Source organism: Apis mellifera, linkage group LG10 (assembly GCF_003254395.2).
Source record: "Apis mellifera strain DH4 linkage group LG10, Amel_HAv3.1, whole genome shotgun sequence".
NCBI classification, from domain to species: Eukaryota; Metazoa; Arthropoda; class Insecta; order Hymenoptera; family Apidae; genus Apis; species Apis mellifera.
Window position 1 is genome coordinate 4,274,640 of NC_037647.1, and position 26,572 is coordinate 4,301,211.

The 26,572-nt window shown below is 30.8% G+C and overlaps 1 protein-coding gene and 1 long non-coding RNA gene across 9 annotated transcripts in view; one reads left to right on the top strand and one right to left on the bottom strand.

The window, feature by feature from the left end:
- The window catches only part of LOC409869 (kinesin 3A), a 91,498-nt gene that overhangs the window by 63,217 nt on the left and 1,709 nt on the right, over positions 1 to 26,572 (bottom strand). For 4 of the 8 annotated variants that reach the window (XR_003305436.1, XR_003305441.1, XR_003305440.1 and 1 more), the window contains 2 exons: positions 25,329 to 25,693; positions 4,696 to 4,783 (listed from right to left, as the gene is read on the bottom strand). Coding sequence is in view for 2 of the 8 variants with exons in the window: in XM_026443264.1 (XP_026299049.1) it covers positions 4,696 to 4,783 (88 nt within the window). In the remaining 6 variants the exon portion in view is untranslated. Of the gene's footprint in view, positions 1 to 40; positions 4,375 to 4,695; positions 4,784 to 25,328; positions 25,694 to 26,572 lie in introns of all 8 variants that reach the window. The other 4 variants (XR_003305437.1, XR_003305438.1, XM_026443264.1 and 1 more) reach the window with 2 other exon arrangements.
- LOC102656564 lies at positions 24,578 to 25,456 on the top strand. Its single transcript, XR_409037.3, has 2 exons — positions 24,578 to 25,012; positions 25,123 to 25,456. It is a non-coding gene; the product is annotated as an uncharacterized LOC102656564 (long non-coding RNA).

Genomic DNA, 26,572 nt, shown 5'->3' on the forward strand with positions numbered 1-26,572 from the left:
ATATTTCTCCCTCCCTCTCGAAACTTCACGTGCAACTAACCTCCACGCCTACGGGTACCGCAGAAAACGAGATTTACATGCCTTTAAACTTCCTCTTTATCGAAGTGGAAACGTTGCAACAGTATTGAACTTGACTAACCGATGGCTCGTTACGAGGCAAGGTCTGATGCTAATGAAGCTAACGCTTGCGCGGACCATGATAATTAATGCTACCTGTTTTTCCGCTCGACGGCTAATCATATCTAAAGTCACCGCGTGAATACCTGCACGCGTATATATACGCCCACTCTCACGGCCGTTCTTTTAATAATTACCCGTGTAAGATAATTAACCGTGGGTAATCGAGCGCGATAAGTTCCTTCTGCTTAATGCAATTTTCTTGAAATTTGACAACAAAGAAAACAAGCTTGGAAAGAATGGATTCGTTTTTATATTGGAAATTCCATTGTACAAGATACGTACGAATAAATTGTAATAATAAATTGTTCTTCTACGATAATTAATTTACTTTTGACAAATTATAGAATTATACGAAATAAATTGTAATTATTCCATTCTTGATAATAATAATATAATGATTGTTGGGATATCAAGGAGATTAAGTTGCAAGTGAAATTGAAAATAACCTTATCCTGCAGATATATATACTTTTCATCCACCCTTGATAACCTGCTCTTCCTAGCCACCGTTTTATACGGTGTAAAATTTACGATACACAAACGTGGAATCTTTATTCCCTCGTGATCCCACCTCGTGTTATCCACGATTTCACGGACACGTTCCGCATCGAAAGTTTGCTACTTAAACTTTTGCAAACATCGTCGTCTCGATTCGTCCCACTTCGCCGATTCTTCAAAATCCGATCTGACGCCGGGGCCATGAATCTTAATGGAACTGTACCAAAGGATTTACATGGATACAGACAAACTCTTGGACAAAAGTCTCTTATCAATCTTCCGCGTTTATCTTCCTTGAACGGATTTCGAATTGAGTTGATAATTAAGACGAGTATATTTTTTATCGAGATACGAGCTTTCCAGCTTTTTATATGCTTAATTCAGTGTCCTTGTTCCATCTATTCTTAGAGAGATTTATAATACTCTAGTTTGCTTTAATGTGACAATTAATGATTGAACTCATCGATTGCATCGAAAGGAAATGTAATATATGGTAATTGATCGTGTATTCTTTTATAAGTCGATTGAATTGGATCAACGATATACTTTTAAAAGAATACGTGAAAAGAATGTATGAAAATGTAAAGGGGAGAATATTATAAACGAAGAGTAATTTAAAACGAATGGATTTGAAGAAAAGTCGAAACGTTGAGTTGAAAAAAAATTCTATGCATATTGAATGCATTAAGTTGTATTACTGTAACATAATGCAATTGTAACGCTTTGTATCTTTATGATATAAATAAATTTTAAATCAAAGTAATATCAAACGCCTACGTGTTCCTTCCTCTCGACACAGATATAACTGCATTAATTCTTCGTCATTTTATTATTTCATAGAATTCTACTTTAATGCTTTTGTTTTACATTTCTTTTTTTTTTTCTTTCCATCCATTTTCTTTTCGCCCCTTTAATTTTCCTCTATCGTTATAAAATTATTATATACTCCATTATATACTCCAACGAAACTACTCTAACCCCTTAACCTTTCTCTTTATCACATGAAACTATTTCCAACCTTCCCCTTTTTTACGACGAAAGTCACGAAAAATTATTCCATTACGTAAAATCAACTTTCAAAACTTTGATATTTTTTTCTTAGTATGAAAATTATTTTAATTCCTTAAAATTGATACTCTATTTTAATTCTTAAGATTCACTTCTTTTCTTTTTTTTGTAAAATTATTCTAACCATTTTCCACGCTTCAATAATCTTCCAAATCCTATTTTTCCACTATATTCATTATTTCTCTATGACGTGTAAAATCATCCTTTCAAACATTTTCGTTACTATTTCAAAATTTATCCCTCTTCCAACCCCGAAATCCTGCAAAAAAAATTGTTTCCAAAATTCCCTCAATTTTTCATCAACCCTCTTTCAAAATTCAATTCCACGGTCCATCTAGTAAAAGTTTTCACATCCCCGCGTTCAATCCCATCCACGAATTATTATCCGGTGACGTTCGTTGAATAATTTCGACGGCCGATACTATATCGTTGCATCCACCATGAATGGCCTTTTACCAGGATCCTTCAATTATGCAATAAGCGTCGAGTTCGAGAGAGAGTTCGAGACAAAGCGAAAGCAACTTCCCTCTCCCGATATTTTCCCTCCCCCCAGGATCTACAAATTCGTTTATCTCCTTTCCAAACTATCGATCCTTTGAAAAGAAAATTTTCTAAAATGTCCAATAAAGATAAAAGTTAAATTTTAATCTCGGTCACGATTTGTGCGAAAGAAATTTTTCAACCCTCGAAGGCATCGAATGATTATTGAACGAGACATTCGAGAATGTGAATCGATATGAAATTTGGATTTCGATCAATTAGATACTTCGAGAATCGCGCTCAAGTTCTCATTAGTGTACGAGTGCACTCGTATCTGTTCACGATGTCAAGTACGATTACTATTATTCACGAAACGTTTTTGAACGAGTTTTGATAAAGTGATAGAGTCGAGATCCGAATAAAAATATTGAGAAACGATCTATAATTTCCTTGTCAAGTTATTGGTGCCAATTATAAAAAAAAGTAATTGAGAGAAATAACAGAAAATCTTATTTGAAGTTTTAATAAAAATCCTGTCAACAAATCTTATCTCATGCATAAACATAGAAAAAAATCTTCGATCTAATTCGAGTATTGGTAGAATAAAATTTAAAGAGATTCAAAGAGGGAGAAGAAGAAGTAATTAAATCTACTCTATTTACTCAAAACAAAAAGGAAAAAGCAAAACTTAAACCAATCATCGAATATGTCCCCCTCACCAACCCAGATTCCTTTTCCAGTTTCCAATAATACACAATCCAATCAAAGATCGTACGATTGCCAGCCGAGAAGAAAGAAGATGAAAGAAATTCTACGCCGATGCTACGTAGATAGGGAAAAAAAAAGGAAATTAAAAAAAGAGAGAAAGAAACCAATAAACCACACGTATGGCGAGAGCCAATCGCAGCTCGAGTAAGAGAGAAGAGGAGCAAATGGTGGAATCGATAAATGAATGAGAACCGGTGGAATATCGCTCGGAGGGGAAGGTGGGCAAACAAGGGTATTTAAAAAAAAAAAAAAAAAAAATAGTCTCGAAAGGAGGCACACACTCTTGTGTTTGGCTCATTGTTCCTTTTTCTCCGATAGATCGGCCTCTTCTCAAAGGGAGAGGAATCTTTTCACGCGTAAACGACACGCCTCGGGCCGTGTAATCAAAAAAACTCTTGCAACCTCTCCTTTTCCTTTTCTGAAAGGAAAAAGATTTAAGAGAATTGGAAATTGGCTATCCTCGCCTTTTCTCTCGTCCCTTACTTTTACTACGATCTTTCTTTGATTAATTAATTATTAATTTCTCTATCCATTCTTCGTGTGTTATTATATCGAAGGGTTAAATGGAAAAACAAGATTTTTAGATATCTTTTCTTCAATCCAATTCAATAAATTCGTTTTGGAATTCTTTTTATGGATTTCCTGCTCGATGTTTGCGTAGATGTTCGATGTTATCTATTCACATTGATAAGATTGTATGATCTAATTATCTAACGAATGGCGGCGTATGCTGTATTCCGCTTCTTATCGATGCGATAATAGCGCCATGCAACGATTTTTATTCGTCTAATTTAAATCTTGTATAAAAGCTTCTTTCGAATAAATTATTTTGTTCATTCATATCATGGATTTTTCTAATAACTTCGAGATATACGATTCCTGAATATATTGTCATAAATATTGTAATTTACAATATTTATATAATCTTCTTTTCTCATGATAATCGTATTTTTCTTCTTCTAAATTCCAGATATCGAAAGAAAGTCGAGATTGCACTCTTGCATCCACAAACGTTAAAAATATATTTTTCGCCTCGAACAATTCCAATCTATAATGTACACAGATAAAACAACGTCTTATCAATCTTTAAACAAAAAAAAGAAAAAGAGTCTCTAGTTCAGAGTCTCTATATAAAGTTAACAATTTTCAATCTAAAAACAGATTGCACGATACGATAATTGACACAATGGATCTCTGATCAATTTTAAATCTTAAATTCTTACCCATTGTTACAAAATTATATATCTATCTGTCCTTAAAATAACTCAATAATCTCTGTGATTTCGTTTGAATTGAAATACACGATCCAACCTCTTTCCATCCAGTTTATCACAGAATAATTGCACCATGCTGTGAACACGTGGTTTAAAAAAAATCAATCCTAAAATATTAAATCAGATTAGAATGGTACAAATAATGTATTAAATTAAGTTTAAGGGAAAATTTAAACGGATAAAAAGAGGTGGATCCCTTCTCGACCACGTTAAAAGATAAAAACTTGGGAATGTATCTCATTCGACTTTCATGAGACACCTACTATCTTATCGTCTCGAGCCTCGAAGAAGAAAACTTAACCGAACGACGAGGATCCAATGGATCGCGAAACTTTGACTTGGGGAGATTAAAGCTCGTCGAGGAATTCGAGGGGGAGAAATTTCGAGGAAAAAAAAAGGAAGAAAAGAAATTCAAAAGTTCAACTCACCGTTCGATCTTGTCCATCGTGGTGGGATGCTGAAGGATGGTTTGCTGTCCGGACATTTCGACCACGCATTGTGTACCGAGTTCCAGCTCTGAAAAAGAAAAATGGTGCATGGTTAGTCGAAATGCGGAAAAAAATTGGGGGAAGCTTATTTAAATTTCTTTTGAATTTAAATTATTGCGTGTAACATTTTTGTAATTTAATCGAATTTCATTTCTTTCCTAGTAGTAGAATTAAAAAATTAATTTTCAAAATAATTAAATCGAAATTAAGTCGAATTTCATTTTTTTCCTAGTAGAATTACTAAAATTAATTTTCAAAATATTCTAAATAACCAAAAAAGGCAATTTCTATTGTTGAAGTTAAATATACACAAAATCGTATATACTTTGAAAATTAATTTTAAACAGCCAAATGTGTATGCAAATTTTGATATCGCCATTTTCCAATAAAAATATTTGACGATAAACAGAATTTATTTATATTACATATCGCATCGATATGATGAATATTATTACACGCGATAATAATACAGATTATAATAAAGCATAAAATATATTGGAAAAACACGAAATTTGGATTAACTTCTAATTAAAATTTTCGTTTCGAGCAACGAAATGGCTCGAAAATTATCCGCTATAATCGAATAAAATGGAAACTCATTATCGACTTCCTCTTTTCATCAACAACTTCTCGTTCGAACAATAGATATTATTTTCTCTCAATCTGTGAATCAGATCTAAAACATTTCCTCCGATTATTATATCATCCGATAATACAATATTTTACTATCCTCCTCCTCCTCCTTTCCATCCAGAATATCCCATTAAAGAAATAATATTATTATGGTTCGCGCTATGAATTCAATTAACAAGATATAATTTTGGTCGCGGCGAGTAATCGAATTGCGGATGTTTATGAATTTATTGAAAATTTGATATTTACACTGTTGATGCAACACTGTAAAATAATTCTTCTCTAATTAATGCTTTAGTATTTTGCGTTAATAATTTTTCGATCGATCCTTTCTTTTTAATTATACACGTTTTTTTTTAATTTCCATTCTCTTAACAAATATTAATACGTCAAACGTTGCTTCTTATTTCATGCACACATATACATGGTATACTTGAGAGAATTTATATAATTATAAGCCTCGAGCAAGTCAAGCATTATTCAAAGTGCAAGTTGTGATCGATTATGAAACTTAACGATGTCGTTTTGGTATTTTGTTATATATCTTTTTCTAATCTGAAAGAATAATTTATCTCGATTAACGAACGCTTCAAGTCATCATATTGTAATGACAGTGTAATTTATTACACAATCAAATAGGGAAAGGATTAAATAGATAAATAGTTAAAAGAAAGATTTAATAAAGAATTAATCAATTAAAGATATTAAGGGGAAAAAAGAGATTTTTATCATCAACCTGACACCTTCTTGAATTTTTCTATCAGTGTAAGATAACCATCTCTTGTTCTCATGTTCCAAATTATAATCAATGCTTTTGTTAAACGGATGAATAATATATTTGCCGAGTTCCTTTTTAATAATCATATTTTAAAATACAATTTTATTACTAATCTAATCATTATTACGATATTTTTTTATATATTAAATAAAATATTACCCCCATAATGTTTAAAAATAAAACTTTAATTCAAAATTTATAGTTTATCCCATATAAATTTTCAACTAAAGTTTAATTTATTAAAATATTTATATCTAAATTAAATTTATTTCTAAAAAAAACTAGATATTAATAACATTTAATTTCTAAATTTGTATTTATAATTTTATTGACAACAAAAGAAATAATATAAATTTAGCTCCCTTGTTTTCGAGATATTTAAATAATTATTAAATAAATTTTAATATCAACCCTGATACGAAAGCTACAAAATTCCAATCCTCCTCAAACCGACTGACCATCGACAGAGAAACGTATAAAAGTATTACATTCGACAAAGAGGAGAGTAAGAAAACAAAGGAAGCCGTATATACCTGGTAATATATTCCTTCGAGCACGTAATGCTTGTTACATCCACGTAATCGTATCACGCGACAACGGTTCGCGAGTAAACATTCGCGCTTGAGTTATTCAAACAGAATCGTTCTGATCGATCTCGAAATGTCAAAGTTTCCAACCTCTCCTCCCCTCTCCCGCTTCATCGAAATTTGCGATAAAATGTTTTTCTTCTTTTCTCCAATGGAGGGAAAAATCGATGGCCATCTATCGTCTGTTTTCCAAACGATCGTTTTTTATGCCTCGCCTTTTTTTCCCAGCAAATAATTTAAATTGAATTGGAAAAAATTGGAACAAGTTCGAAAGAATCGATAAAATTATTTTCAAATTTGAAAATACCGATTTGTTTGATAATGTTTGATATAAGATTTTTATGATTTTGATGAAACTTTGGCAGTTTGGATGGATTTCGAATAATATGGAGATTCATTTGATTTACTTAAAATTTTAAAAGTAAAGTTATTTATTTTTTTAAAAGATGTTGAACAAACTTACGAGCAACGTTTTAAAAAAAAAAGGAAATTGCATCGAGGTTTCACGTAGTAACACGGTTAATAGTTAATATAATATTTGAAAAATCTTATGTAAAAGTTACACAACATTAGAAATTTTATTAAAACCAAGTTATTCAATTTTATGGAAACAAGTTTATCTCGAGGTATTCCGACGATGCGCTTTTGTACGCATATTTTCCAAAGACGATAATCCACGATCAATCTTCTTTCTACAAAGATATTATAATTTCACTTTCGTCGCTACGAAAGTTTCCCCCGGGAAAGCAAAGTTCTCTAATCCATTATCACTTCCGATAACTTATCTATGAATTATATCACGCGATATAAACAACGAAAAATGATTAGAAGAGAGAAAAAAAATAAAATTGATATCGATAACTAATCCCAATATTTTTCTTAGAAAAACGAAGATGTAACCCTAACCTGAATATCACAGATTCACAGAAAATTCTATATGCCGTTCGAATTCAAAGATCAATTCGATAACCAAAAACCAATAGATAAAAATAAAAAAATATCCCAAGATGATGTACACGAGAACGAAGGAACAAAAGGAAGGAGAGATGCGAAAGATAGAAGATAGAGGAACGATACGAAGGGGAAGCCATGTATGGGACAACGTCTTATGACAGCCACGAGTCATAACGCTGCTCGTAACATTCAACTCCCCGCGCATACGTAATACCGCGTGTAAATCCATACTAAGCGATCGGCCGTTCTTCTTAGTCTTAGTCTTTATTCAAACGCATATATATATTCGACTTGCATGCATATCGATCGATGCGCCACAACGCGTGGCGTTACGTGTTCATTCATGACTCGATCTCCTTTCAAACATTCCTCCCTTCACCGTGAATCGAAAAAGTTTATCGCGCATAATTATAATATTTCGATTATTGAATTTCGTATCGAGGAGAAGACGAAAAATAAAATATAAAAAAACGCGGGAATGTTTAATCCAATCCCTGACGGGGGCGGATAAGAAAGATAGTTTCGGTCACGTCCCTCCTCCGTGACAAAGGCAATTAGAGAAGAATCGAAAAAGTTTATCGCGCATAATTATAATATTTCGATTATTGAATTTCGTATCGAGGAGAAGACGAAAAATAAAATATAAAAAAACGCGGGAATGTTTAATCCAATCCCTGACGGAGGCGGATAAGAAAGATAGTTTCTCTCTCGAGTGGATCGGTCACGTCCCTCCTCCGTGACAAAGGCAATTAGAGAAGACTTCTAAGACTTAAGGCGATCGGTATGCGTGGACACGCTCGATAAATCATTGCGCGACATCGCAACCCTGGCGTCAATGGACACACACACACGGATGGAAATGTCAATGGACGTGGTGGGCGTTACTGAGCGGAATTGCGTCGACTTTCGATCTGTTCATTTTCTTGTAACGATTGTGTAAGGTGTACAGTATCCGAAAAAAGTATATGTTAGAATTGTTAGGAGAAATATATTCAGATTCGTGGAACGCTTTTTCGTTTATATATTAATTTGATAGGAAGCTGGTTTTGTAAATTCTTGGTGTAATATAAAATTGTGTAAAATTATGGGCTAATTGTATTATTGCACGTGCTTTTTCCAAATACTGTACGCGTTATTTATACGTGTCGAGATAAATAGTTTTCGTTTTATGATGCAATCGTGGAAAATTTAAATGAGATTCTTACACGGCCGGCTAATCATAATGTAAATTATATAGAAAATATATATATTTGATATATTTGAGATACATAATAAAACGAATATTGAGAAACTTTGAATTGCACAATTTTATATTAAGTATATAAAAATTTGGGGAAAATGAACAGATACTTTCGAAAGGAGTTGCGAAAGACTTTTTTTTTTTTTGAATTTTTGATGATTTTTAAGAAGACAGGATTATGATATGTTAAAATTTTCCTAGCACGGGGGAGGGGAATATTTCCCATAAGAATTATCGTGAATGAAACCATAGCCACACGTAACAATGTTGAAATTAACATAAGAAAATCTGATGAAGAATAGGAAAAAAAATCTCATGAATAGAATTAGGATGAAATAGAATACAATTGAGATGATGAATGCGTCAAGTTTCGTTGCATAAAATTACGAGCCTTGCATGTAGAGAGAATAATTATAAATTATATTATTTATTCTCGCGTGAGATATGAAGAGAGAGAGAGAGAGAGAGAGAGACAGAGTTCGAGCGATGAAAATTTTATCATTTATCAAATTATATATTTTTTTCACGTTTCGAATGTTTAATTAGATAAAAATGAATCGCAGGAAATTTTCCACGAATATCATTCCTTTTTATTTTTAAATTTTTATTCGGAAATTTACAAAGTTATATTATTCCGTTTTATACAACAGATATATTTAGAATTATGTTTAATTCGATTTCATTTTATTTCTTCATTTACAGATATTTCTATTTTAAAAAATTTCCAAATCTCTCTTTACGATACGAATTAACTAATAAGATTTAACTCGTTAAAAAACATATATATAAATTTTTTAATTTAATCTAAAGAGACGTGATTAAACTTTTTTGCACGACAAAAAAATATATTTATAATACATGTCTTTGTGTATCTTCTCTGTGTATTTTATAATACTCTCTTCAACAAATTAATTGAAAACTTTGTAACGAGGAATACAATTATAATTATAATTATTTCGAATCTATCTCCATTATAATTTCTTTTTCAACTATAAAAAATAAAAACTTATCATTGATTATTATTTATTATGAAAAAAATATTTCTTCTTAATTTCCTTAAAAAAAATGTATCATTCGTTACAAATTCTAAATTTCGAAAAAAAAACTTTTAATCGTTTCCTTCCACGCACAAAATTTACAAATGCTAAAAGAGAAGAGGGGAATAAAAATTGCCCATTATATTCCTCTTCCCTCCTATTTTACACTCCGTTAACGTTCCAGTTTACCAAGATTATTTATATTCTTTAATTTCTTCGTTCCACCCTCGACAAAAATGTTGGTCGATGGAAAACAGAAAAGAAGAGAAAAGAAGACCTAACAAAGAGAGAGAGAGAGAGAAAAAAAGAAAACGAAAGAATTTCAGCAAGTTATAGGAACAAAAACCAAAGAACCTTCCTTGGACTCTAATTAACTCAAGGCAGCTGTTTCCATCTCTCTCTCTCTCTCTCTCTCTCTCTTTTAGTATTTTCGAAACCGAGGAAAAGCATCGGAGGAAGGCAAAGAAGGAATCGTCAAGCGGCTAATGAAAATTGAACGAAGAGGATTAATGGAACGTATTAATTGGCTCCTAACGACACAACCCACCTCTGCATTCAGAAGAAAAAAAAAAAAGAAAACGTTCTTTAATCTCGATTTAGGAGGGATCGAAATCAACCCTTGAAAAATGCAATCGCATCCCTTGAAATCTTGAGGAGGATTTAAATAGAAGATGGATTAATTAATTATCGAATTGGAGAACTGTAAATTTGTTCGATTCGAAGTTGATTGAAAGTAATTATGAGAATTAAAAAATAATTCCAAAGATTATAAATATTTGAAAAGAATTCGATTCTTTCTTTCTTTTATTATTATTATTTTTCCAAAGAGAGCGTTCTTTGTCGATCAGCTAAGAGTTAAGTCTGATCGAACAAGCTATGATTTTCCTTCCATTGTGAAAATCTCTGCTCAAACATTCGAGCAAACATTTTCCTTTTTCAACTATTTCGTCAGGTAGACAGGTGTTTGGAGCTGGTCTTTCACTCATCTTGAATGACTCAACATAATGAATATTCGATAGGGACAAGAAACTTTTCGAGTATTTTCTTGTTGGAAAAATAATAAATAATTTCTATCATCCTTTCATTATCTTCAACACTGTTTTCTAATCGATAAAGGAAGAGTATTGGTCGAATATTTTTTGAAGAGAACTTCTTTAAAAATTTTATCTTATTAATAACAAACCAAGAATAATATCATTGCAACCTCGTTCAATTATCTTGTAAAAAATTGAATTAAATTCCTGTCGAAAACAAACGTTTAGACAAATGTTTGAAATGAACTTTTCCAAAGGGAAATTAAAATAAAGTTTATAATTTATCATTCGAAAAAGGGATGTATGCATACATCGTAATGAAATTGCACTTTTCTTTTGCAACGACTCTTGCTCTTTGTTTAAACAGAATTTCTGCTCCGCATGATATAAAATATGAAACAGTTGCCCGAGTATTATGAATAGATACGTGGATCGAAACGAACACTTTGAATATATTATTATTTAAAAAAAAAACTAACGAAGATATATCTCTTTTAAACGTAAAATTAAAAAAATGAAAATTTCTATTATCTTCCAGACCATTACCTTTTTAATATCCATTTCTTTGACGACAATAAAATTTCGAAAAAGAATTTAACATCAAAGAAAATGGTGTTGATAAAGGATGCACTGGAAAGAATAATTTGGCACGATTTGAAGATCGGGGGAAAAAAGTTATTAATTATCGACAGAAAGGGGAATATATTTCATAGAGGGGATATTTATCATGCAAAACTTGACATGCCACGAAACCAGATGGTATCTGTTCCACGAAGCACGCCTGTCTTATTTAAGGTGCTTCGTCTCGTATGAGCAAACGTGCATGAACAACTTCGTATACGTCTGCAGACATTCTTTATTTCGAATATATGTTGACAAATTAAGAAACGTACAATGAAACGTGCACAATGTAAAATTACCCTTCCTAGAGCTTTTCCTTTTTTAATTTGATACTTTGTGAAGGAGGAAAAGGCGTGTATTTAACGCATTTACTTGCAAGAGTGTAATAATACGTAATAACAAGGTGTTAATACAATATTTGCATAACAACTTTTGTATAGTGAAAACAAATAAAAAAGTTGATATACAAAAATTATCCACCTTACTGTCTCTATCTCGTTTCACCTAATGGAAACTTCGATTGCATATAACTCAATGAATGATACAACGACAAACGACACCGTGTTTGCTTTGACTTCTTCGTTCCACAAACGATGTTACATTCTAGTTTGCAAGACAAATTGATCAAACATTTACCAAGCGTTAAAAAATTATTTTAAAGTGGCGAGATAAGCAAGATTTCCAATTTTGAAATAATCTGTGGTTCAACTGTGAGACATCGAGTTAATAATTACAAAGAATTTTCTATTTACTGTAATTCGAATTGATCGAACATTATTAAAAAATTATTATTTACTTAAAATTATTTTAAAGTGGCAAGTAAGTAAAATTTCCACTTCTGAGTATGAAATAATTTGTGGTTCAATTGTGCCACCGATGACGAGCTAATAGTTACGAAGAACTATGAACTTTCGAGTTGGTTTCACTATATATCGAATACGAAGGTTAGATGTTAGACGAGTTGAATCACTTGTCGGGTGAAATGTTTCGAAATTTCTATCGATTCTCGGCTTTCCTCATTCGAGAAACCCAGCTCTGGATCCGTACGAAGAATAAATGGAACAAATTGGAAGGAAAAATGGCACCAAATATAAAGAAGAAAATTAAAAATATTCGATATCTAAATTCTTGTAATTATTTTCAGCAAAGTCTTAGTTTTTCAATTTTGGATTCATGCAATTAAACATATTTTTAAACGCTCTCTTCCTCGCAATTTCTTTCCATTAAAAATCGGTAATACCCTTTCTAAGCGAATCGTTCCCTCCGACCTTTCTTTCTCTCTCTCTCTCTTCCAAACGCAGAGAAGAAAGATGGAGCTTTGCTTTGGATCCCGCCACCTCGAACGTTTTAATGAGCCGAAACGTCAACGCCGACGGGAAGAGAAAAATCGAGGGAGGGAGGAGGGGGAAGGCTGCTCTTTGGACTGTTTGTTCGATGGAAAATGAACTCGTCGGGGAGGGATCAAAGGAGGCGTATCGAATGCCTCGATAATTTTCTCGCGAATATCGAGCGTATCATCAATCGACGACTCTGCTCTTTTTTTCTTTCTTTCTTTCTTTCTTTCTTTTTTCCTTAGAACGACCTTTGACATACGTGAGATCGTGAGAAAAACGGGACGAGTTCTTTCCTCGTCGAAGGCGCGAATGATAGGTTAATTACCGAAAAAAGTAATTCTTTCGCGTTTATTTTTATATTCGCGTGTAATTAATGGTAATTCTTGTGTAGTAATATTGGAAAAAAGATATTTATATATTTCATCCTGGAAAGTTTTTCGTAAATTCATTTTCATTACAAATTATATTTTAATTTTATATCGCAACGATATAAAATTAAATAAAATTCCAAATAAGATGAAACACGTGGTAATAAAATAAATACTTTCGGAGAATCAAACTGGAAATTATTTATTCACACTCCACTTCCTCGACGATTCGAAAAATAATGCTCCAAGAGGAAAAAAAAGAAAAAGAATTATTCCTCCACCGTTTTTCAATTGTCGACAAACAACTACGACGGGTAAATTATAAATAATTGCGAGCAGGAATCGTAAATAATTGTTCGGAAGTTTCGTCGATTCGACGCGGTTTCGTTATAATTCTTTCCACGTCCGTGAACCGCGCGTTAATGGAATTCGTTTCTTCGTTTCACTTTCTCTAAACGGCGAAGGAGAAAATCGCGTTTAACCAACTAGGTCCCGGCCCTTATTATTTTTATCAATATTAAAAGATGCAAAAAGAGAGGAGAAGAGAAAAAGGAAAGAAGATAAACGGAATAAATGCCATTTTTCCAATCCTGAAATTTCAAATCGAGTGATTCGAGTTTAATTTCAGCTTTGCTCGACGATCATCGAAATCGAACTAAGCGGGTCAAGGTGGTGTCAGAACAGGTAGGGTGAAAAACGATAATAGAAGCTCTTAATTCCCCTCCTTTTTTTTTTTTCTTTTCCTTTAACGATGAATGAATTTTGAATCGAAAAAATTATCAAAAGAGGCAATCCTTTCCCAAATAATATTAATATTAATATTAATTCGCCTACGTGAAGAAAAAAATTATGATTTGATAAAAGCTTAAATTATTTCTGTGTTAGAATTGATTGTGAAATTTATAAGGCGATAGAGAATTGTTTAGATTTATGGAAAAAAATTAATAATTAAAAATGAAACTATAAGCGTCATTAACTTGACAAATATCTCAATTAACCCGTCTGTTTAAATAATGAAATAAAGAGATATAAAAAAAAAAAAAAAGTCGATAGAACTCTGATGAATCACCGGGTTAATTAGTCATTACCGAATGCGCAAATGGAAAACAATGTGCTGATAGTCGTTATTGTGATCGACTTAACGAGGTGTATAAAAGAGAAAGGAAACAAAAGTTGTAAAAAAAAACACTTGTTCGGTAACAAGTTGTTCTATATGTAATAATTATTTAAACCTGAAAAATTTGACGAGGGAGATTTGTTTTAGAATTAAAATTTTTAATAACAAATCCAATACTTTTCTTTTACCAACGAATCAATTCTTTCCTTTCTCAACGTCGTCGTGATAAAAATTTGGAAAACAGAATTCCAAAAATACAAAATAAAGAAAGAAGAAGAAGAAGAAAGAAAGAAAGAGAGGAATATTATTCATCCAACAATCGAACCAATTCGAAACTCGTGCTGGGGGTTAATCGATGCAAAATGATCGTTCGTGCAGATTATTACAAAAGATATTACAAAAGATGACAGTGGGATGATACGACGCGACACGACGAATCAGACGATACAGAGATCGGCCTTCTCGATAAAGACCAGTTTTGCTCGATAAGTGTCGATCGACGTCGCGGCTGTACGCGCTCATACAACTCCCTGACAACCCCAAGGGACGCGAGAGGGTGAGAGTGGATCGATAACGCGGCGAAGATGGTGTCTGGGAAGAGGGATCAACGAATTGTGCGGTTATTAGCGCGGCGTACAACCCTTCAACGGACTCTGTTTTCAAGAGTTTTATCATTACAATTATTTTTGCATTTCAATTTGCGGCCGAAGAAAAGATCTATCATTTTTCGACGATAATTTATAAAGATTTATTAAGAATAATATCGAGAACTTTTTTCAAGTGTCAAGAAAATTTTTAATTCAAAAAACGATCCTATGTAGGTCGATTATTGTTAGAAATTAAGGAAGATCGAAAAAAGATGAAGTTTTTTCTTAAAATTGAAGAAACGAAAAGATTTATCATTTTTCGACGAAGATTTATTGAGAATAATACTGAGGATTTTTTTTCAAGTGTCAAGAAAATTTTTAATTGAAAAAAAGATCCTATGTATTGTAGGTCGATTATTAGGAATTAAGGAGGATCGAAAAAAGGTGGAGAAGTTTTTTTTCTTAGAATTGAAGAAACAAAAAGATTTACCATTTTTCGATGAAGATTTATTAAGAATAATACTGAGGATTTTTTTTCAAGTATAAGAAAATTTTTAAATTGAAATCGCGTCGAAAAAACGATCTTATGGTCGATTATTATTAGGAATTAAGGAAGATCGAAAAAAGGTGAAGTTTTTTTCTTAGAATTGAAGAAACGAAAAGAGCTATTATTTTTCGACGATAATTTACGAAGATTTATTACGAATAATAGGATTTTTTTTCAAGTGTAGGAAAATTTTTAATTGAAAAAACGATCCTATGTATTGTAAATCGATTATTGTTAGGAATTAAGGAGGATCGAAAAAAGGTGAAGAAGTTTTTTTTCTTAGAATTGAAGAAACGAAAAGATCTATCATTTTTCGACGATAATTTACGAATATTTATTAAGAATAATAGGATTTTTTTTTCAAGTGTCAAGAAAATTTTTAATTGAAAAAACGATCCTATGTATTGTAGATCGATTATTGTTAAGAATTAAGGAAGATCGAAAAAAAATGGAGAACTTTTTTTTGTTAGAGTTGAAGAAAAGATCTATCATTTTTCGATAATTTTCGAAGATTTATTAAGAATAGGATTTTTTTTTCAAGTGTAGGAAAATTTTTAAATTGAAGAAACAATCCTATGTATTGTTAGGAATTAAGGAGGATCGAAAAAGTTTTTTTTCTTAGAATTGAAGAAATAATTTTTGGAAAATTTCATACATACGTCAATTACGAGAACGAAAAATAGAATTTTCAATATATCTTAAACGCGATTTTATTAAGAATTAAAATAATTAATTCTTCTTCATTAAAATAACCCGAAGGCATCGATATTATATTTCTGAAATTAATAAAACGATCCCTAAGGCGCAACCCTTCCTGGAAATTTATTTCATAAAGATTCCCGGGAACAACGATTCTCGAAGCTCGGTGTCAGTGTTTATATTTTTGGAACGGAAGTTGCCAAGGGATATATTTTCCCTCTATCTTGAGTTCAAGTGATGCGTTATTTTTTAACCCCACTCGAGGGTTGTCGGGCAGATGCAACCGAATTAAAAGAGGAAGGCATGTTCCTCCACAAGTGCATGCACTTCTTAAGAGATTCTAAATCAAGATATTCGTGTTATTAATTTTGAAAACCCGTATCCGGCCCTTATTTCTCGATTATTTAAAATTATTTATCAAATATCACAATATAAATGTAAATAAATATTATGCGACGATAAATTGAAAGAGAATAAATTTTGAAAAAAATAAATATGACGAATAAATAAATAAAAATATGTAATAAATCTTGGATATTTTTATTAATAATATATGCAAAGTATGTGAAATGTATGAAACATGCATAATATTAAATATTTACACATTTAAGAATCTTTTAAAAAAAATAAAATAATTTTTTTTCTCCAGAGAGAAGAAATATTATTTTACATTCGAAATTTAGTCGTAACATTTATCTTCATTCCTCGATAAAATTACTCACAATTATTGTGTTCAAATATTAAATTTACATGGATTAATCATTAACTCTTATTTTATTATTCCTGTAGGAATTTAAATAATTTTTTTTACGAGATAATGGAATTTTTCTTATGTCATTTGTTTTGCAACGTTATTGAAGATTCCTCTTATTATTCTATCCAATTCTTACAACAACCGAATATAATTAATATACAATTATGATAGTGGATTTCTTATCGAGAATTTTCCACGTATTATTCTCACTTTCTAACTAATGGATTCGAATTATCGATGGGTTGGAATTTTTATAAAATTGTTCCTTTTTGTAGAAACAATGATTTCAATTTCGATCAATTATATTATAGTATAAGAAAAGTGAGAATAACGATTGAATTTTTTTAAAAAACATTTATCGATTTCTGAAAGATTTATCCGCCTGTCGTGTCACATTTTACACGAAATGGACAAAGTTGTTGATTCTCTGAAGTCAACGAGATACGAGCAATCTCCGATAACGCTTATCAACCATATAAAATTCCATCATTTCTTCTCGAGAGCCTATCCTCGCGATAAACTAAATAGATAAATTGTTGCAACGAGCCCTAAAATTCCTAATTTAACAATTTGCCTTTAAAAAATTATCATCCAACGTCTCACAATCAATTAAACAGTTACAAATACACCTCACAATTGCAAAGTGTATCTGCAATTCCTATCCCTTTGTGTCTTTATCAAAAAGTATATCAATATAGATACACTATTGATCGACGAATAAACCTTTTGAAAAATTTCATTTTCCAATATAAAATAATGAAAATGAAATTTTGGAATGGGAAAGATTTGATCTCTTGTACAAGTTGCTTCAGTAACCTGTGTACACGCATAAATCATAAGAAGCAGCATGAAAAATCGGTATTTGCTGTAAGCTGACAGTAGGTACGTAAATCTGCCAGTCGTGGACATGATGAATAACTGAAAAACGTCATAACCGTATGTCATACGTGAATATCATAAATCTGATTGATTTTGACCTCCGTCACTCCAATCCCCTACATGGCCACTTTACAGACTGTTGCAGTGTAGCTCTACAGACTTATAGTTTGGAATCATTAACATGCCATGATGAAATTTAGAAATTAAAAAACAAGGGATATTGAACACAGAAATTTTTCTTTTTCTATCAATTTATTAAAATAATTGAAATTCGTTGAATTGAATTTCGAATCGATGATAAAGTTTGAAAATTGATTCGATATGTTTTTGAAAAGCTTCGTTCGAATCTTGGAAAAATTTAAAGAAAATTTTGAAAAACGTTAAGAATTAGATAGGAAATAGGATATAAAGAATTGATTATGAATGAAAATCGGATGATGCAAAAGAAAAAGATGTAGAAAAGATTAATTTCAGCTGAAAAGTCAAAATCGATTATCGTTGGTAAAATTAGCGAACTAAGCTTCTTAGAAAACACTCGATACTTTATCGTAAATCGTGCTCAAGTGCTTTTTAAACACTTCTGTGATTCATTGTTACGTGAAAGAAGATCCCTAATTTATTTAAAAAATTCAAGGAAAATCTGGGAAAAGAATAATCTTCCCTGTTCTCTCGCAATTCTAACATCTGATTTATTTTATAAAACGTACGAACCTATTCTTTTAGAAATAATAACAAATACTACCGTGTGAGAAATTAATGTATTCACAATTTCTGATTTTTGAATATATCCTACGAAAAATATTACGAAAAAAAGATTGTTGTATCGAAATTAGAATACGTTAAAATTGTATCAAAAGGAAGAAGTAGGTTAAAAACTTTGTTCCTTAAAATTCTTTCGCCATACCTCTTTCTTTCTTTCTTTCGAATCTTATTCCAAAACTTTCTATCCCGTCTTTAAAACTCGATTTCATTCTCACGCGCATATATATATATATACTCTGAACTCTTTTGAAATGCTTGAAACCACGTTCCAATTGCATGCATAAAAATTTCCAAAGTAATATCTTTGGACGCAACGAAAGAGTTAATCTTTGTCTTTCTCTTTAAAAGAAACTCCTCCAGTTTTCCCTGGTTAAATAAATTAACGAACGAAGTCCAGATTCTATTTCGTTACACACACCATCTTCAACGATGCGAAGAAGTTTTTAATTAAAAAAAGTAGCGACCCCCTTGAACTTACGCAGTGTCAACCATGCGGCATTGCACGCTTTCCAATAAGGGATGAAACGTGATTAAAACGACACGATGATGGAAGAAATATAGGGAATTTTAAAATTAAAGCATCAGAAAATCGATTTATGAAATGAGACTTTATGCCTGCGACTAAGTTATAATTATATGGAAGAAATACAAGGAAGCTAATTAAGGATGTGAACGTGATTTACGTTGAAGAATCTTAAACTACTTCTTCCTCTCTATTTTCTTAACCGCCACATAATTTTTTTCTTATTATTAAATAAATATTCGCGAAGATGCTGAATCAAATAATTCTTTCATACAATGTGAATACGATATCTCCATTTTCCATTCTGAAAACTGAATGGATAACAGGGAGATTTTTGTTATTTGAAAGAAGAAAACAAGGAAATCCAATAAATGGAAATATCAAGTGTGATTCATGACACTCGACATTTCTCCCCCCAATTGGGATACTGAACCATAAATTAGGTTCATCATTGATGAAAAAAATACAAGCAAAGTTGAAAATTAAAACAACAAGGGAGGGAGACAGATTTATACAGGTAACAGTGAACATAATTCCAATGGAAATTCCACTGCGCCTAAATTATGCTCGGCGAAAGGAGAACAACAAGGCTCGAAAACTAAAGCACTAAATATCAATAGCGAATGTGTCAGTGCATAAGCTGCAAGCAATAATACACCCTGAGTCGCGTGCAACATTTCACGTTTTCCAATAGGGGTTGAAATTGTAGCTAAAGTACAATTCGGGAGAGAAGAAATATAGCGAGGATCGAAATTAAAGCATCAAAACGATGCCAATTTATGGAGTTAACATCCTGGATTGCATGCTGGACAACCTACGCTCTCCAATAAAGGGTTTGCAATAAGGTGATGGAAGAAATGTAACAAGAGTTATATCTAATTCGAAGCCTATTTATACAATACCGCATTCGATATTTCGTGTTGTAATAAGAATTAATCCTTACTTTTGACATGATTTTACATAACTACCAAAATTATAACAATATATATATCGACGATAAATATAATTCAATAGAAAATAACTGAATATTCCTTTTATTCCTAATCCTATCCCCAACTTAACCTAACCTAACCTAAAAACCAAAAAAAATAAATTAATTTCAAAAGAAATTATAGTTGAAATTAATCCTATTGAACCTAAAAATAAACTCTTAATCCTGATACTAATAATATAAATAAAATACATCAATCTAATTCAAGGATACAAAATTCATATAACTAATGATAAAAAAAATATTATTGGACTATAAATAAATAAATTTGAATAATTAAAAAAGAATCACTCCTTTGATAATAATTTTAATGCATCACTAAAACATCCCAAACAATAATTTTATTAGATCTTGAATATAACCTAAAATTTTTCGTTCTATAACCTAAAATAAAATATAACCTAAACTATAATACTATTAACTATAATAATATAACCTAAAATAAAAATGCCACACTAATTAAAACTATAACTATCAAGACTAATAAATTAATTAAAAATTATTACTTATTAACTTAAAAATTAATATAATCAAATCCTAAATTGTGCAATAACGAAGTCACTTTCTATATTTTATAATAAGATATAATTTTATATATATATATATATATATATATATATATATATAGATTCTAAGAGCTATCACACGAAATTAATAATAATCGGTTCTAAAAACCTAACCAAAATTATAACAATATGTATATTGACAATAAATATAATAGAAAATAATTGAATATTCTAATCTAACTTAATCTAACCTAAAAACCAAAAAAAATAAATTAATTTCAAAAGAAATTATAGTTGAAACTAATCATACTGAACTTAAAATTGCATGATTACAATTAGAAATTGATCCAACAAATAAAACTGGATAAACTCTTAATCCTGATACTAATAATATAAATAAAATACATCAATCTAATTCAAGAATACAAAATTCATATAACTAATGATAAAAAGATATTATTATTGGACTATAAATAAATAAATTTGAATAATTAAAAAAGAATCACTCCTTTGATAATAATTTTAATGCATCACTAAAAAATTCCAAACAATATAATTTTATTAGGTCCTTTTCGATCTTGAATATAACCTAAAATAAAATATAACCTAAACTATAATACTACTAACTATAATAATATAACCTAAAATAAAAATGCCACACTAATCAAAACTATAACTATCAAGACTAATAAATTAATTAAAGCTAATTAATTAAAAATTATTACTTATTAACTTAAAAATTAATATAATCAAATCCTAAATTGTGCGATAACGAAATCACTTTGTATATTTTATAATAAGATAATTTTATATATATATATATATATATATATATATATATATATATATATATATATATATATATAGATTCTAAGAGCTATCACACGAAATTAATAATAATCGATTCCAAAAACCTAACCAAAATTATAACAATATGTATATTGACAATAAATATAATAGAAAATAATTGAATATTCTAATCTAACTTAACCTAACCTAAAAACCAAAAAAAAAAATAAATTAATTTCAAAAGAAATTATAATTGAAACTAATCATACTGAATCTAAAATTGCATGATTACAATTAGAAATTGATCCAACAAATAAAACTGAATAAACTCTTAATCCTGATACTAATAATATAAATAAAATACATCAATCTAATTCAAGAATACAAAATTCATATAACTAATGATAAAAAGATATTATTATTGGACTATAAATAAATAAATTTGAATAATTAAAAAAGAATCACTCCTTTGATAATAATTTTAATGCATCACTAAAAAATTCCAAACAATATAATTTTATTAGGTCCTTTTCGATCTTGAATATAACCTAAAATAAAATATAACCTAAACTATAATACTACTAACTATAATAATATAATCTAAAATAAAAATGCCACACTAATCAAAACTATAACTATCAAGACTAATAAATTAATTAAAGCTAATTAATTAAAAATTATTACTTATTAACTTAAAAATTAATATAATCAAATCCTAAATTGTGCGATAACGAAGTCACTTTCTATATTCTAAAAGCTATCACACGAAATTAACAATAATCGGTTCCAAAAACTTTGGACATCCGCGTGTAGGCGGACACGGTAGCTTTGAACTCGCGGAAATCTTCCTTGGGATCCTTGGCCCAGATATTTCCTGCACGTGATCGAACGCCTCGGTCAGCGTTTGCACGTAATAATCGACCGAGCCCCTCTTCCCTCCCCCCTTTTATGGAATAAGGAAACGACGACAACACGGAACACCGAATGGATCGAGCTGGAAAATCGGGCCGCAACGCGGACATTCCTCTGTCGAAAACGATTCGATACTATTCAATTCGATTCCATTTGACCCGATTCAACCACTGGTGAACCGGTGATACAAGACACTCGAATGGGGCATATTGAATGTCGTCTCTGAAACGATCGACAGTATCGCGTTCCGATACCCCATTTGACACATGGCATTCTTTTTTCCCCTCCACCCCTCCCTCTATTTTCAGAGATTGGAAATAAAGTGGAAGATTGATATGACAGTGGAACTGGGATTATTGAAATTTACAGGGGAGTGGGAGAGGTTTTATTTGAAGTAGAAATAAACAAAGTGAAACAAATAATTATTATATTGCAGATATTCCTTTCTATTTCTTTTTAATTATAGAGAAATTGGAATATTTTAAGAATATTTGAAAGTTTATATATATATATGTATTATAAAAAGAATAAAGTTACAAGAATACAATTGAAAATGTTTTTCGAAGAAACGATTATCTGCTACATATTTCAACACTTTATCGGAAGTAAAGAAAAAGCAATGATTAGGAAAGAGAAAACAAACTAGAGATAAAATGAACAGGAATTTACACATGAATATTTATGAGGCGACGGGTTAACGCAGACACTTCATTAAAAATTCCCAACTTTAACCTTGGCTCTGGTTAAATCTTAAGAAATTAGCAATGAGTGGCCGCGATCGGGGAATATCGATCGACGTCTATCGCTTGAACCGTTTACTTTTATTTCCTTAATTATCCGACGACGGTGAGTAATTATCGGAGAAAGTGCACTTCGCTTTGAATAGCGGTGCCTGTTGATAATCCGCGGTATTAGAGGCCAGCCTCGATATATTCTAGTGCATCATCGATCTACGAGATTTCTCTCGCAATATTTCTAGTTTCGTCTCAATGAATGAACGAAACAAATTTTAGATCCATCTCATTAATTGATTCCGGATTGACTTTATACTCGGAATAATAAATACAGTGATAATTGTACATATCATTTAAAACGATAATAATCGATTAAAAAGTTAAAAATCAAGCAGTGAAATAACGTATATAAAATTATATCTTATTATAAAAACTTCGTTATCGCGCACGATAAAATTTTTATCACAATTAAAAATCGATCGATATCGATATATCGATTTCAAGAGTCTAATCGATTCAATTCAAAATAATATTTGCATACCTATTAATATAACAAAGTATGAAATATCAATTATGCTTTTTCTACATTTATAAAAATTCATCGTAGAAAATTTTGAAAAATTTTCGAAAGCTCCGTACATGTATAATACAGTGTCGCCATCGCGGTTAACCTAGCGAATTCGCGGATAAAAATCATTGGTAATGGTAGTAGCATTAATGGCGTTTCCACGATTAATGCGCGAGTTAACGATACGCCGATTATGACGCATTATGTCAAAATGCAAAATAACCTGCTTTACAACAAGCGATTCGAGAAGGCAAATTTCGAAGAACAAATCGTGATAGAAGATAAAAGCAAAAAAAATTACTTGCCAATTATTCGTTGAAAGAAAAAGAAATTTATAATAAATAAATTTATAATTCAATCGCGGCTCCATTTTGATTCTCTACTGATTGAACGCAATAACGAAATAATTCTTTTATGATCCATATTTTTTTCTTTTAACAATTAAACAGCAAGGTGATTCGTAAACGTCATCATCGTGTTATCACTCTACTTGAACTTGTTATGTATCACATTCGAGATCGATTCAATATGTTTACGAAAACATATGTATGCTATTATTATAGATTAATATAAGAATTATCGCGTAATCTCTAAATTTGATACTTTGTATACAAAGATTATTTAAATATCATATTACTTATTATTATATGGAAATATAAAATATAATATTTATTGCAATTTATAAAATACATGAAAAATTGATTTGTAATAACGATATTTAAATGTTACGATATTTTGCAACAAAGTAATAAATTTAGAGATAACATGGCATTTAAATATTAAAAGTGAATAATTATACACATGAAATGAAATATTATACCGATAAATCGAAAAATTAATAAAAAAAAGAATCGCACGAGTTTCAATTTGTTATCAAGTTCACTGATAATATGGAAGTCAATCGAGATAGCCGTGAAGTCAAAACGAAACATGAAAAAGACGAATCGCGTATCTAATCGATCGAAATTCGATGTCCGAAGGTCATCGTAAGTAACGTCACTTCAAGCATTTTAGTCACATGTTTGTTCTTTGTCACGCGGTTTTACCGTACGACAACTAACGACAACCACGAGTTCCGTTTTCTTTGCAAAACGAACAAAAACGGAAGAGAAACATGTAAAACGAGCGCGTTTAAATTCGGGAATTTTAACGAAATTCGCCCGTGAAGGATATCTATCGTCAAAGAATTCGCGAGATAGGATAAGTGGCACAACGATGTCTGAAATAAGGAGTCGTGACTTTACGTATTTTGGACAAAGGAACAACAAAGATTCAACTAGTAAACACTACAGAAGTAGAACTTGTAAGCTAACTCTCTTTTTTATCTCGTGCATGTTTCCTTTCGAATAGATAGAACCGATACAAATTTGAGATAAGGGAACGTGAGAAGATAACGAAAGTCATATCGAATAGCAGGTGAAAACACCGGTTATCCAGTGGACCATAGAAAAAAACGTCACTGTCAAAACGTACTCCGATCGTAAAACGTTATCGAAGGTTGATTTTAGAATCGCCAACCGATAATACCATACTCCAATACGCACCAATAACGGCAAACAATGGAATAATAATGGAAGAAAAGATGATAAAATAATGATATTTATTTTAAAAATACATACCTCTACGATTGAACGGCCGAACCCGAACGGCAACCTTTATTTTATCCGTAGCCATGATTTCACACCGGTAACGCGCACTGTATATCCCGATCACAAGGAACAACTCAATGCTTTTGAATACACAAATATAATATTCACACGATCTTCATAGCGCTACATTATTCTCAACCCATTCCGCGAACTTTTCATCTTTTCAAACGACACTACGTCTCACCGAGCCCATGACACACTTCGCCATATTGCTTGAAGCTTGTCGTGCGCCAGACGACAATCGTCCTATCGAGTGAACGTACTTCTGAGAACTGCCGCTAGGAACGCTCGGGAGCTTCGAGTCCTGTGACGTCACGTGTCCTGTCGCCTACCATCTAGTGGTCAAATATGAAACTAAAAGCTCCAATCGCAAGTTATCAATCGATAAAAATGTTTCGAATTACAAATCCCGCGCTATTCAAAATATGCAAATATATTTTCTTTTTTTGGAAAAGTTTCACATATTTTATTTATTGAAAAAAATTACTATATATGATAGAACGAATATAAAAACTACTTAACAAATTATAATTAATTGTTAACTACTTTAACAAATTATAAGATTTTAAAGAATTATTCCAAATAAAAATAAAAATATTACATTGAATAAATGATATTGCTTGATTTTTTCGTATCCTATTATATAATAAAAATATAATATATAATATATAATATAATTTCAAATATATAAATTTAACAATCTAATAATATGTAAATTTATTGAAAAATACTTTAAATATTTATAGATTAGAACTATAAATATTTAACTTAGAACTATATATATTTCTTTCCTTTCTCTCTACTTTCTCTTGAGTATTTAATTGCTGTATTAAATTTATGTTGTAAACAGCAAATTCTTTTTTTTTTTTTTAATGTTCTTTTCACTATTTTATATTACCAAATATTTTAAATTACCAAAGATCGGTAACAAAATATATGAGATAAGTGACATCTTATGGAATTTTGCATCATATATTCTGAAATACCGACTTTGAAAAGATTAGAATGTTTTTTATGCCCTCTACAATTTTTTATGACTAATATAAAAATTATATTCAAGTCATCATTGAAAACGATATACAGCAGTGCCTCCTAAAAAAGCACTAGTTTGAGACAAGCTATTGTCAATTATAGAGAAAGTATAGAGAAAGTATAGATAAAGAGCTTGGACTAAAAAATTTAAATCTAATGATTCTGTTTCGATAAATAAAAAA